This window comes from Astyanax mexicanus, chromosome 11 (genome assembly GCF_023375975.1).
Source record: "Astyanax mexicanus isolate ESR-SI-001 chromosome 11, AstMex3_surface, whole genome shotgun sequence".
In the NCBI taxonomy this organism is placed as follows: domain Eukaryota; kingdom Metazoa; phylum Chordata; class Actinopteri; order Characiformes; family Acestrorhamphidae; genus Astyanax; species Astyanax mexicanus.
The window spans coordinates 2076367-2090437 of NC_064418.1; the positions used below are offsets into that span (position 1 = coordinate 2076367).

The following is a 14071-nucleotide window of genomic DNA, read 5'->3' on the forward strand; positions in this document are numbered from 1 at the left end:
TACATACTAATTACTTCAGTCAAGAACACTGAAGAACACTAGACAAAAAAAATAAGCAAAACCAACAGAAGTTTAGCAAACACACAGCTGTACTAGTGCAATATAGTCAAAAGGTGGTGCTGTTTGTTTTATAACAAAAACAAGGTTGTCTAAATTGGTGAGTTCAATGTTTTTGCCGGTTTCAAGTAAATAATAAAACTGCCTTAAATATTGTTTCCATGAATATATTTATTTATTATTATATTAATTAATGCAAAATATGGTTTATTATTCTTATCAACAAAATTGCAGACATTAATGAGATACATTTTATTTAATAGGTGCAAACACATGGGACACATAGGATACATGGGGTACCACAAGCACCAACAACTTGGCAACACGTGTGTATCCACCTAACACACCATAGCAACCACCTGGGATACAATAGCAACCACTTACTAACACCACATAGCAACACCATGAAAACCATCTGGCAGCCAGCCAATAACAATTAGCAACACCATAGCAACCACATAGCAACACCATGACAACCATCAGGAAACATCCAAAAACAAAACAATTTTTTTTTTTAAGTTTCTAAGGATGACCTACTGGAGGTCACATCAAAATAATGTATTGATAATATTTATTTAATGGATATGGATACTAAAATGATGACATTGAGTATAATCTAAAAAATAAAAAAATAATAATTAAAAAATAATAATTCAATACTAAATTAAATAAAGTAGATAAAAATCATGGATTTGTAAATTTATAATTTATTTGTTGCTTCTATGAAATGATTCAGATTCAGATTCAGTGAGTCGGTACATGCATGGGGTGAATCTCGTGAGTCGGTGGGCGTGGTTTGTATACATAAACAGCCCCGCCCCGGGCTGATGACACACCACGTGGCGAGCAGTGAGTTTATACAGATCTGAGATTTCAGCCCAGAATCACCAGAAACATGTTTAATATAAGAACTGCGATTCTGCACAGTGTTAAAGCGGCTCAGTATAACCAGGTGAAGAACTTCCGGTAAGTTTTCAGGTCTGGTTTACTGTGTAAAAGCTGATGTTATGATGTTAAAGTTAATGTTAAAGTCTCCTGTGTTGTGGATCAGTGGTGAATGGTGTAAGGTACTGGTGTAACTGGTGTTTCTGTTACTGCAGGTTGGGGAAAGCATGTCTAGAGTCTGTGAATTTGAAGAATCGCAGTTTTCTAACGCTGAAAGACTGTAATCCAGACGAGATCAAGCACATCCTGAGAGTTTCTGCAGACCTGAAACACAGAATCAAGCTCCAGGGACAAGTAACAGCTTATTATCACTATTAAATACTGTTAGCTTGTCATTATTGGACTGAATTTTGTGCCAAAAAATGTATGCAAAAATATATATAAATATAATAATTATAAAATCAAAATTTTAAGAATGAAAAGGAAGAAGTTGCAAAATGTTGCATATTCAAATGAGAAAACAATATAGCAAAAATATAAACTTAAATATACTTGGTAATATACTTTTTTATTCTTTGCCGTTATTTTGAAAATTATTTCAGTTTGAATTTTGCCCGTCTTTGCTTTCCTTTTTTGTGTTTTTGTGGATTTTGCTGCACAGTTTTCATTGGTGGGTGGGGCATAGAAGAAGGTGTTTCCCTTGAATCTATAGATTTCAGAAGCAAAAGTCTTTAGCAGCAAAATTTACAAAAATCCACAGAAAATCTGTAAAAACTGGAAAAATCCAAACTAAAATAATTTTCAAAACAACTGCAAAAACAACTTGAAACTACTTCTACAAGTTTAATAAAAACTTGCTTTAAACACATGTTTACAAATGAGCTTTCCTTTACAATATAGAAATTGTATATTGCATATATTCCATCATTATTAATGCATGCATATAAAGTCTTCTAAAGGTTTATGCTGTTAAACAGATGTTTATTACCTTGGTGTTGTCCACCACTGTCTGTGATTAAGAAGATAACTGTATTAAATACAGTATAACTATATTATTTACTTTAATTGTGATTATTCTATATATTTCAGTATCTTCCTCTCCTTCAAGGCAAATCTATCGCCATGATATTTGAGAAGAGGAGCACTAGGACCCGCATGTCCACTGAAACAGGTGTGTGTGTGTGTTTGTGTGTGTGTGTGTGTGTGTGTGTGTGTGTTAAGAGAATAGAGGTCAGTCAGTACGGTCACTGAACAGAATGAATGAGAAAAAACTGATGCAAAGCAAACACAAATGCCACATAGACAATATCAGTATCTCACACTCTCTCTTTCTCTCTCTCTCTCTCTCTCTCTCTCTCTCTCTCTCTCTCTCTGTCTCTCACTCCCCCCTCTCTGTCCCAGTTGCTCGCTCAGTCTCCCGGTCTCTTTCTGTCTCTCTCTCTGTCTCTTTGTCTTTCTCCCTCTCTTCTCTCTAGGTCTCTCTCCCTGTTCTCCCCTCTCTCCCAGTCGCTCACTCAGTCTCCCTGTCTCTGTCTCACTCACTCAATCTCTCTCTCCCTTTCCCAATTTCTCCCTTCCCCTTTCTCTCTCACTCCGTCATTCAGTCTCTCCCCCTCTTTCTCACTCTCTCACTCTCTTGCTTGCCCATGCAATCTCTGTCTCTCTCTGTCTCTCTCCTTCTCCCCCTCTCTCTCACTCGCTTGCTCAGTCTCTCCTTCTCTCTCGCTCACTCTCTCAGTCTCTCTGTCCCACTGTCTCCCAAGCACACTCTCTCTCTCTTTCTCTTACTCTGCCTCTCGAATGAGTGAATAAGGTTTAATTACAACTTTCTGTCTCTCTCTTTCTTTTTTCCCCGTTTTCTTCTCTGTCTCTCTCTCTCTCAATTTAGTTCAGTTCAATTCAAGTTAGCTTTATTAGCATTACTGTTTCATTAATAATGTTGCCAGATCATATAAACAAATCCCTCTCTCTCTCTCTCTCTCTCTCTCTCTCTGCTTTAGGTTTCTCTCTGTTGGGAGGTCATCCCTGTTTTCTCACCCCTCAGGATATTCACCTGGGAGTCAATGAGAGCACAACCGACACGGCCAGGTCTGAACATCAGCTCATATACAGTAAATATATTCATACTGTACTAAAGTCTGTGCTAACTGGTTGTGTGTGTGTGTGTGTGTGTGTGTGTGTGTGTGTGTGTGTGTGTGTGTTGCAGGGTGCTCTCTGGTCTGGCTGATATCGTGTTAGCACGGGTGTACAGTCACTCCACGCTGGAGCAGCTCAGTAAGGAAGCTTCTATACCGATCATCAACGGCCTGTCTGACCTTTACCATCCCATACAGATACTGGCTGATCTGCTCACACTACAGGTCCAGTCATAAACACACACTCACACTCTCACACAAACACACACACATATATAAATATATATATATATATATACATTAATGAATGTAGTGTATGGTCTACTAATGGTTCTGTTCTCTCATCTTCTCTTAGGAGCACTATGGCTCTCTGAAGGGTCTCACAGTAGCTTGGATAGGCGATGGCAACAATGTGCTCCACTCCCTCATGATGTCCCTGGCCAAACTGGGCGTCAATCTCCGAATCGCCACGCCAAAGGTCTCTATATTATTCATTGTTTATTAAAAAAAATCTGCTGTAGTACTGCAGGGTGCTCCTTTATTGTCAGTGGGATTCATTAAACAAACAATAAGTGCAGAATCAAGGAGGTGGTGTATAAGATAAGGCTGATAAAATTCTTTTCTTTATTTCTCAGGGTTATGAACCAGATGCTGCAGTGACTCAAGAGGCTCAGCGTCTCTCCAAGCAGGTCTGACAGATTCTTAACAAATGGTCAAATTACTTCTAAAACCATTTTTGTTTTATTACTGAATTATTACTACAGATTAAAATAAATGTACATTTTATTAATGGTGTATATGTATATGTATGTACTGTAGTTTGGTACAGAGCTGCAGTTGTCCTCTGAGCCAATGGAGGCGGCTCAGGGCAGTAATGTGCTGGTGACGGACACATGGATCAGCATGGGCCAGGAGGAGGAGAAGAAGAAAAGAATTAAGGATTTTCAAGGCTACCAGATCACTATGCAGGTAGACACACCTGCTATCACACCTATCCAGTTCTGATTGGCTGGCCAGAACATGTGATGTGTACTGCATTTTCAGGGTGGCTAATATTAGACAGGTTTAGACAGGTTAGTGTATCTTACTTTTCTCCCTGAGAACACAATTATAATCAGTGTTCATGAGAGGAAATACTGTAGAGAGCTGTGGTGTACGAACCAGATATATTAACATGATACTTAATCATTAATGGGGCAGATTTCCCGACAGGGATTTAGCCTGTTCTTGGAAAAAAATGAACAGATCACTTCAGTTTCTGAATCAGTTTCTCTGATTTTGCTATTTATAGGTATATTTTTGAGTAAAATGAACATTGTTGTTTTATTCTATAAACTACAAACAACATTTCTCCCAAATTACAAATTTAAAATATTGTCCTTTAGAGCATTTATTTAAAAATGAGAAATGGCTGAAATAACAAAAATGATGCAGAGCTTTCAGACCTCAAATAATGCAAAGAAAACAAGAGTTCAGAAATAATCAATATTTGGTGGAATAACCCTGGTGGTTTTTAATCACAGTTTTTTATGCATCTTGGCATCATGTTCTCCTCCACCAGTCTTACACACTGCTTTTGGATAACTTTATGCTGCTTTACTCCTGGTTTCAAAAATTCAAGCAGTTCAGTTTGGTGGTTTGATGGTTTGTGATCATCCATCTTCCTCTTGATTATATTTCAGACGTTTTTAATTTGGTAAAATCAAAGAAACTCATCGTTTTTAAGTGCTCTCTTATTTTTTTTCCAGAGCTGTAATCTACCACTAGGCCTAATCATTGTCCAAGAAATCAACCCATAATGTACCTTTGAATTGATAATTTATGATTATTTATGTATGATTGATTTATAGACAGGAAGTGTTGCTGCTCCAGACTGGACTTTCCTGCACTGTCTCCCGAGGAAATCAGAGGAAGTGAATGATGAGGTTTTCTATTCCCCGCGTTCTCTGGTGTTCACAGAGGCGGAGAACCGCAAATGGACCATAATGGTAAAGGGGATATGTGTTGTTTGCCTGGTTTAACCCTTTTAGACCTGAATTATTTCCAGTGATGAAAAAAAAATCTACTATAAAATCTGTATATAGCAAATAAATCCAATGAACTAAAATGTTTAATAGTTTTTATTACATATTGATCTTTTTATAATACATAAACCATTCCTAAACAGTAAAAAAACATGATTAAAGTGTTCTAAATCTACATCAATACATTAAATTAGTAAAAAATAGCTGTTACTTTGCTACAAGCTACTGTTTAATTGGTTTATAAACTTGTTCATTGGCTGGATTTTGATGGACAACAGCTCTCAAATAGTGTTATGTCCAACAAATCATTTAAAAATAAAGAAAATACATGATGTCCATTGTAATGGATGCAGAATCTGATAGGGTTAAAGAGTGCATGCATGTGTGGACCATCTAATTCTCTTTTTCTTTCTTTTATAGGGGCTGATGGTTTGCATGTTGACTGATTACAGTCCTCAAATCCCTGAACTGAAACTGTAATGCTTCCAAACATAACTGGACTTTAAAATATGCAAGAATCATTTTCACCGTCTGCAGAATACAGAATCCTGTTGGACTAAATCACTCTGCTTAAAATGATCTGTTTTAAAATCAGTGTAATGTTTACAGTTTGTTATGTATACAGAGTTACATCGTGTTTATGGTTTAATAACACTAATAATAATAAATGTGCTATGTCTGTGTGACCACTTTAACATTTTAAGTCTGCAAATACCAAAATAAAATGCTGGTAAAAAATAATGACATCTTTTTAATAAATGTATTTATTATAGAACACTGCTTCTATGCATTGTGGACTAAATCAAAAGCTCTTCTTAAATTTCCTCATTCGCCTGCAGGGGGCGCTACAGGAATACTGGATAGGGAGCCATGCTTATATAGTATATATAATCTGAAAAACACATGGTGTATGGATGAGGAGGTTGTGTGTCCATAGTAATACATGTCATCTAATGTTGTGTTAGATATTTAATCAGCTTAAGTTTGTGGGAACAAAAAAAATACAAGTCAGTTTCACCTTAGGTCTCGCTGACCTAAGCTTATACAACTTGTTAATGCCTGTAACAAACACTCAGAAACAAAACTATGTATTACAAGTGATTTTGTTATTAGATGCAAATGATTAACAACATTATATTAGGAGTGATGTGAGGAGAGAGCGGCATCTACACACCCAGAGAGAGCAAGATCAGTTGTTCCCTCTCGGACTCTGGCTGCTGATGCCGAAGCAGCATGACCCGGGATTAGAACCAGTGGTCCTCGGATCACAGTGCCAGTGCTTATTTTACTGGATCACTTGGAGTCCACAAAATTTAGGATATTTCATGATTGACAATAACACTTATGAAGTTTCAACCCTTTCGGGCGTATTGCAGAATTATCTTTTGTGATGGAAAAAGTGAGGTTTTCTGTCTGTAAAACACAGAAAAGAAGACTAATATTCTGCTATAAAATCTATATAGCAAATAAATCCAATTGTCCAACTAAAATATATATTTGCTCTTTTTTCCATTGCATTGGAAGTCTGTGTGTAATAATTTATATTTCATATTGACCTTTTTATCTAATAAATAATCCCTAAACAGTACAAAACTTAAAAATTGTAGCTGTTACTTGTTTGTCCAGTGCAGTGTACAGCTGGGGGCCAAGCTACTGTTTCATTGATTTAAAAAAATGTTTATTGGCTGGTTCATGGTCTCTATTCTGATGGACAACAAACAGCTCTCAAATAGTGTTATATACAAACAAAACCTAAAATAAAAATGAAGAAAATATATTACATCCATTGTAATGGATGCAGGGTCTAAAAGGGTTAAATTTGCATATCTTTAGGGATTTTTTGAATAATAAATATTTGTATAATGGACAGGACTGGTGTGCATTTGAAGCAGCACATTAAAACTACCTTCAGGGAGAGAGAGAAAGACGGAGACTGATGGGACGGGAGTGGCAGAGAGGACAGAGTAGTAGAGCAAGATTTTTGTCCTTTCTATCATTCTCTTAATTCCTGAAGCCTTCAGTACATGTTTTAATTCTGTTTATGCTGAAACCATGTAAACCTGACCTCTCTCTATAATCACTGTTTAGAGACATAACTACAGCTTTCTGCAAGTGTGTGAGATAAAAATAATAATAAAACATCCACTCTCCATTTTCTTACTAAAGATTTCCTTGAATTAAAGGAGCTTTGATGTAATCTTCATGTTATTCTATGACTTTACAAGCCACGTTGCTCAAATCCGATTTTTTGCTCAGATCTTGTCGGTTCACATTCACTGTAAATGTAAGTGATCTGTATCTGTGTGTAATGTAAACGAATCTGTTCCTGAATCGTCTCACATGCTGCACATTGATACCTGTATAAACGTCTCCTTCTTCACCAACAACAAAAACCCTCATATTAGAGAGAAGAGAGACTCGTAGCTTTATAAAGGGAAATGGATGAGTTAGCAGCTCATATGTGGAGCATCTTTTGCTGGAGTGGAGAGTAAACAGCTGCTCTGAAGTTCATGCTCAGGTCCAGGAGGTGAAAAAAGGACAGGCGGTTTGCTTTTGCTGTTTTTTGCTGCACCAAGAGATGTGTGGGTATGAGCGAGAAGCACGTAACGCTGATGCTAATGCGAAAAAGCAAAGATGCATGAATTCCGATTTGACCGTTTACATTCATGGCGTATGTCCATGGATTGGATACATATCTGATTTAGGACCACATATGAAAGTGACTCATTGAGCAAAAAATCAGATTTGAGTCAATTCAGCCTGGTGATGTGAACGTAGCCTTAATTATCTTGTTCCCATGCCCTAATAAGTCATGGCCATGCATTAGGATCTTGTTTCCATGCCTTAATAAGTCATTTTATTTTTTAGCGTGATGTCATCAACATCGGCATCAATTGCGGAGATACAGAAGTGTGGAGGTTCAACAAAAGCACTAAAAATGTTGTTACTGTCGCTAAACTAGTTACAAGAGCAGCCTCTATATTTTACATTTGTGATGTCAAGACAGGCAAATCTAACCACTTAAAACAGTGCACACAGTCATCTCAACAGATTTGAATGAAGAAACTGAAGAAATAAAATCCTATATTTGAGAAAAGCATATGAAGTCTGATCTGTTTGCATTTAGGGCCACAAATTTAGATTTTAAAAATGTCATATTTCACATGTCCACAGTTTTGAGCCCCTTCAGCCTGGTAATATGTATGTGGAGTGTCCAGTCATGATTTTCTCTTCTGTTTAACATTTTCAAACAACAAAATCAGATTCTGGCTGGAACCCATATCTTAAAAAACTTTTTTAAAATGAAATTATATTCTAGAGGTTTCTACAGTTCATGCGCCACTGCTCAATTTGATTGGAAGAAAAATTGTTGGCCCGCCTTGACACAAGTCGGGAGGCTTTGATTGGTCACAGCGGACAGATGGAATGTGGTGCCACCTGTGTGAATGTTCATTAGCCTTAAGCATTCCTCATGGCATCACCCTTTCACACCTCATCAGTACAGTATGTCATCAACAAGAACTGCCTTCATTAAACACACAGCCCTGAAATGGGCGGGTCCACCTGTAAGAGAGTTAAATTTAGATAAAGAGGAAGGTCTTCGTTGTTGTACACTGAATAAACACACGTTAAAGAACACGTTTCATATGTTCTCAGGTTAACTAACAAGAAAATATCAAACATAGCATTATTAATGTTTCATTAAAGTATGTTCTGTGTAGAGTTTTGTTTTTTATTAGTGTATTAGTTCAGAAATGAAGGAATGGAAAGATGCAACATGCAAACTTTGAGGCACCGCAAGAGATCTAAAGAGATTTTTACCAAGGCCTTTTATTCACAACTTTTGTGGTACCATTTTTAAAATAAGACTACCTTTATAAAGGGTTTATAAATGCTTTACAATTAGTTTATTAATGGTTACTAATTAGGTTGTAAATGCCTTAAAAATCATTAATAATCAGTTATAACACATACATAGAAAGGGCAACAATGACCTGTTGTTTGCCAAATAGTGAACCCACAGCCATCTATATTGTTGCCCTTTCTAATTATGTGTTATAACTGATTATTATTGATTTTTAAGGCATTTACAACCTAAATAGTAACCGCTAATAAACTAACTGTAAACCATTTATAAACCCTTTATAAAGGTAGTACCGCTTTTGTAAATGCTTTAAACCTTGTCTCAACAATCAGCAGCCATTAACTACTTAGCAACCAAGCAACTCTGTAAATTATAACATACTATTAGAATTAGAACTTGAAACTTGTCATCACAAAGCAAAAGAGGACAGTGAAAGTGGAAGTCAAGTTGAAGTCTGAAAGTCCCAGAAAGCAAGATAACCCATTGTAGGCTTGTGGGTTAGATAATCATAACAAATCCTATTTAACTTCAAAAGACAAAAGAAATTAACAGACTAATGTGGTTGTGCACTTTTTTTTTTTTAAAGCAAGTGATGGTTCACTGTTCTACTGTGCAGTGAAACCTGAGACTCAAAAAAGAGCTTTCTTGCATTCGGACCCGATATTTAAGTCAAGTCAAGTCAAGAGGTTTTATTGTCAATACTGCATATGTACAGGACATACAGAGAATTGAAATTATGTTACCCTCCTTCCCAAACATTACAGCAAGTACAGATAATAGATATATAATCTAAAAAAATGGGAGACACTATGTATATGTACAATACAACAAGGACACAAATAGACAGACATGAGACAAAAGACAGTAGTGCAATAGTGATGGGGGTAAAAATAAGATATATAATATAAAGAATGGTAGACACTATATGTACAATACACAAATAGACATATGTAAGACAGAAGACAATAGTGCAATAGATAAACAGAACCTGTATAAAACAGTAGTGCAAATGGTATAATAAAAGCTTAAGGCTGGTAAAGTGAATGGGTGCATAAAGTTCTTTCAACATCAGAAGTTTACAGAAACCCAAAACACCCTGTAAAGCCAGAATACAACAATGATGATGTGTACATTCATCATTTACACTGAGATTTTGCACTCTTTGTGAAGGGGCTTCGTTAAAAGAAACTGTGCATTACATGTATACATAAAGGGCCAAATATATACATACACCCACTACAGGTTACAATTTATCTTTTAACTGCCTTTTTCAACTAAATCAATAATGTTTGGAGACGTTGGTGAGGCCCCAAGAACACCAACTGTTTCACCTGTTAAACATGGTGGTGGTAGCAACATGCTCTAGGACTATTTTGCCATTGAAACTGTTACATTGCACAAAATGAATGGAAGAGTGAAAAAGCAGAACTACTGCAGAATTCTTCAGTATCGCCTCAAACCATCAACTAAACCATTGAAACTGGGTGTTCCAGTTGATGCTCCTAAAGACTTGTATACAGACCCTTAATCTGTATACAGTTTTAGTTGTTTTGTGTTTTTTAGAAACCCTCCCAAAAGTGAAAATGTATGTGTTGAAGTCTTGTTCTATCTCAGGAAGCCTGCTACGTTTCACTGGTATGTTTTTAAATATAAATAATTTCTTGGTAAACTTTTCTTTTAAATGTAAATCATGTAAATTGCTGGTATCTTCCATCTTTTTTTATTTATTGCTCACAATGTTTGGGCTAAATTTTAAAAGACAGCTTTTAGGTTTTCTGCACATTTTGCTTTGCATTAAACAGTTTTAAGGCTATGAAAAGACTGTTCAGATTGTCTTTGGGTAGATGTTTTATTTATTTATGATTTTATATGTTCTATATGTGGCTGCAATTCTTGGTCAGATTTACCTTGTAAAAGGAATCTGTGATCTCAGAGGTATTAATCTGGTTAAATAAAACATGAAAAATATAATGAGTCTATAATGAGTGTATGTACACCTATCCTATCATATATAGAAATAAATTCTTATAATTCCTATAAAAATATTTTTTTACAAATATTTTACTGCTAAAAGGCACCGGATATAATTACGTAACTTATGCAATTGTCTTCATTCTTTCAGTAGGTTAATCTCGGTATGTTCTTCAAGCAGGTATGTGGTATCTGGTTACATTCAGCCCAGACAAACTGGGTGAACAGGTTTCGTAAGTCACGCCCACGAAACTAAGCAGCTCACTAGCCCCGCCTCCTGTTGCCTGGCTACCGTAGTGATCCAATAGCCATTGGTTAAATCACCAAAGAGATGAAAAATGATTTTAAAAATCTGATCAATAAACATCATTTCACTTCACATTTATCCTATAAGAGCCCAGACCCATTTCTAAATATTGATTTCAAAATTGAATCAGATAAATTGTTGTTTTTTTCTTATTGTGGGCACAATACTGTAAATATTTAAAATAAAAGGTTAAAATCATGATGTCACATAAATGACACAAAACATTTCTAACTAATCTTAACATTTTGTTTTAGAAATGAAATCATTCATTTAAACTTTTTAAATGGTTAAAGGCAAATAATACACTTTTAGAACTAGTTTTATCTCAAGCACCAACCCAACACACATTCTGTAAATAAGGAGAGATGAACGAACACAGATTCACACACTGTCCTGTGATGATAATAATGCTCTCAGGGTGTTCAGTAAATGTCACTTAGGAACTTCATAAGTTATAGTAAAAGACAAAGTGCTGTAAGGAACTTTACACATCTTTTAAAGGATAGATCTAGTGCAAAATAGACTTGGGTGTATTGAAACATGAAACAAGTACAAACTTTTATCAAATAGTCCATCTCTGATTGTCCCCAGCATTCCTAAAAACAACTCTTTGTAGAAGTTTCTAGAAGTCAGCTCTTCTCCATCACCCACCACAGATCAGCTGCCCATCATCCAGTTTATTCCACATCACTCAAACTAGTTGCTCACTACACTATTGATTAAATTTAAGTTTGCATTAAATCTAACTGATTTCAATACTGGTGTTGCAATTCAAAACAAAACGTTGCTTGTCTGAAGCTAGCTTTATAGGATGTAAACAGTGTTTTTTAAAGCTTCTTGTGCACTTTTTAAGTTATTAATGCTTTGTTTTAAATGCCAGGGCTCTCCGGATTCTAGTAAGGAGGTGTGGAGCTACTTTGAGCTGGATATCGGTGGAAAAAGTGATTTATCAGGGTAAATTATGCCCCGTATCACCCAGTCTGAAGGGTGTTTGGTCAAGCTGTTAAAATTTCTGGATCTTGGAACACTTTGGGAGCAAAAGTGTGCTATTCATGAAAACAAAGATGATTTTTTTTAAGTTTTAATACAACAAAAGCCCATTTTACACCAGAGTTCTCCGAAGGTTTGTGAAAGCTCACCAACCAGAAATCTGAACTTAGATGAACTATAGAGATACCTGGCAACTTCCGTACAAAAGGGGGCGTGTCTAGTGGGAAATGGGCGGGGAGAAATTCCACATTCCGCTATAAATACACAGGTGAAGGAGGCACATTTCAGAGAAATCACAGCCCAGCAAGAAACACACTAAACAACTTCTAGAAGATCCCCGCTAAACCCGCTCCAATCATCATGCAGCTCCCCGAGAAGAACTCGCTGTTCTCCGCCATGAACCGCTTCATCGGCGCGGTCAACAACATGGACCAGACGGTGATGGTGCCCAGCCTCCTGCGAGACGTTCCGCTCCAGCAGCGCGACGCGGAGCACGGCAGCTACCTGCGGGAGGCGGAGGCGGACATGTACAGCTACTACTCCCACCTCAAGTCCATCCGCAACGACATCGAGTGGGGCGTCCTGCGCAAAGAGCGAGCGGAGAAACCCGCGGCGAAGCCGGAGAACTCGGAGACCGAGTCCGAGGAGGAGGAGGGGGGCATGGACCTGGAGCAGCTGCTGCAGTTCCACCTGAAGGGTCTGCACGGGGTTCTGTCCGAACTCACCAGCCGAGCCAACAACCTCACCAACCGGTACAAGCAGGAGATCGGCATCGCGGGCTGGGGACAGTGAAATTAACCACTGATGCTCCATTAACCCGTGTAAACGTATACCATTCAACGAGCTCGAGAGTTTACCCACGCGTGGAGAAAAAGAAGAAGAAGATCTTCACTGATTTCTGTCTACAAGAGACTGAAACTAAAAACTAAACTCCTAAATCCAGAGGCTGTTCTGGCTGCTGAAAGTGTTTCTGCTGGCATTGATTCTGGACTAAACCTGAAGTTGATATGCTGTCACTTTTTGTCATATTTATCGCACATTAAGATTCCGTTCTTACCTCTGTTGGTTTAGATCACTCCCACATCCCATATCACATATGATGTACAGAGATATATATGCAGATATATATGCAGATATCTACATGTACTAATGTGTATGAGAGGTACTGGAGCTACTGTTCTTTAAGGGGTTCTCTCTGGTGGACTGGTAGAGTAGAGTGGGCTGAAGACTAAAGATTAATGAAGCTCTGGTCTATTGAAGCTACTGAAGCACTCTCTGATCTGATCTACCATTTCAAATGTGTACTGAAACAAGAAGAAAAAAAAGAAAAATGTCTGTCTTTTGTTTAATATTTTATTGCTTGTTTACAGTCTTCGTTGTTTAGGCTGGAATGTATTCCCTGCTGTTAAACTGACCTGAAACTACAAGTGAATTATTGAAGTGGAATTTTCTGAGTTCACACCCTGTGAAATGTATGAAGAAATTCTCGAGATTCCTTTGTTGCAATATGTTGTCTACTGTTGTTGTTATTATGTCTGTCCAAAACATTTGCACACTATTTTTATATATGAGATAATTTTGTACTCAAATAAAAAGTTTATAAGCAAAATCTGTTCTGTTTCCGACTCATTTTTCTCAAACCTTAGGTCAATACACCTATAGTAAAAATTATTTTAGTCTTTTCCCACCTTCATCCAGCAGTCAATATAGGGGATGTGCATGCCACAATAGTGGCAAAAGTTATCAAAATATCATACAACATGAATATGATCTCAAAATGCTTTCTGACCTTAGTTTTACCTGTTTTGTTTACTTTGTAAAAACATAAAGAATAAGC

The 14071-nt window shown here is 37.0% G+C and overlaps 2 protein-coding genes across 2 annotated transcripts; both read left to right on the plus strand.

Moving 5' to 3' along the window:
- The first annotated feature begins 873 nt into the window (after positions 1-873).
- Positions 874-5876, plus strand: otc (ornithine transcarbamylase). Its single transcript, XM_022665668.2, has 10 exons — positions 874-1023; positions 1158-1296; positions 2032-2113; positions 2943-3030; positions 3149-3302; positions 3433-3555; positions 3713-3766; positions 3897-4046; positions 4928-5065; positions 5522-5876. The coding sequence occupies exons 1-10, from the start codon at positions 953-955 to the stop codon at positions 5579-5581; spliced, it is 1059 nt and encodes a 352-aa protein (XP_022521389.2). The 5' UTR covers positions 874-952; the 3' UTR covers positions 5582-5876.
- Positions 5877-12493: 6617 nt separating this feature from the next.
- mid1ip1a (MID1 interacting protein 1a) lies at positions 12494-13843 on the plus strand. The gene has a single exon (XM_015602436.3). It carries the CDS (start codon positions 12595-12597, stop codon positions 13024-13026), a length of 432 nt encoding a protein of 143 aa, XP_015457922.1. The 5' UTR covers positions 12494-12594; the 3' UTR covers positions 13027-13843.
- The last annotated feature ends 228 nt before the right edge of the window (positions 13844-14071 follow it).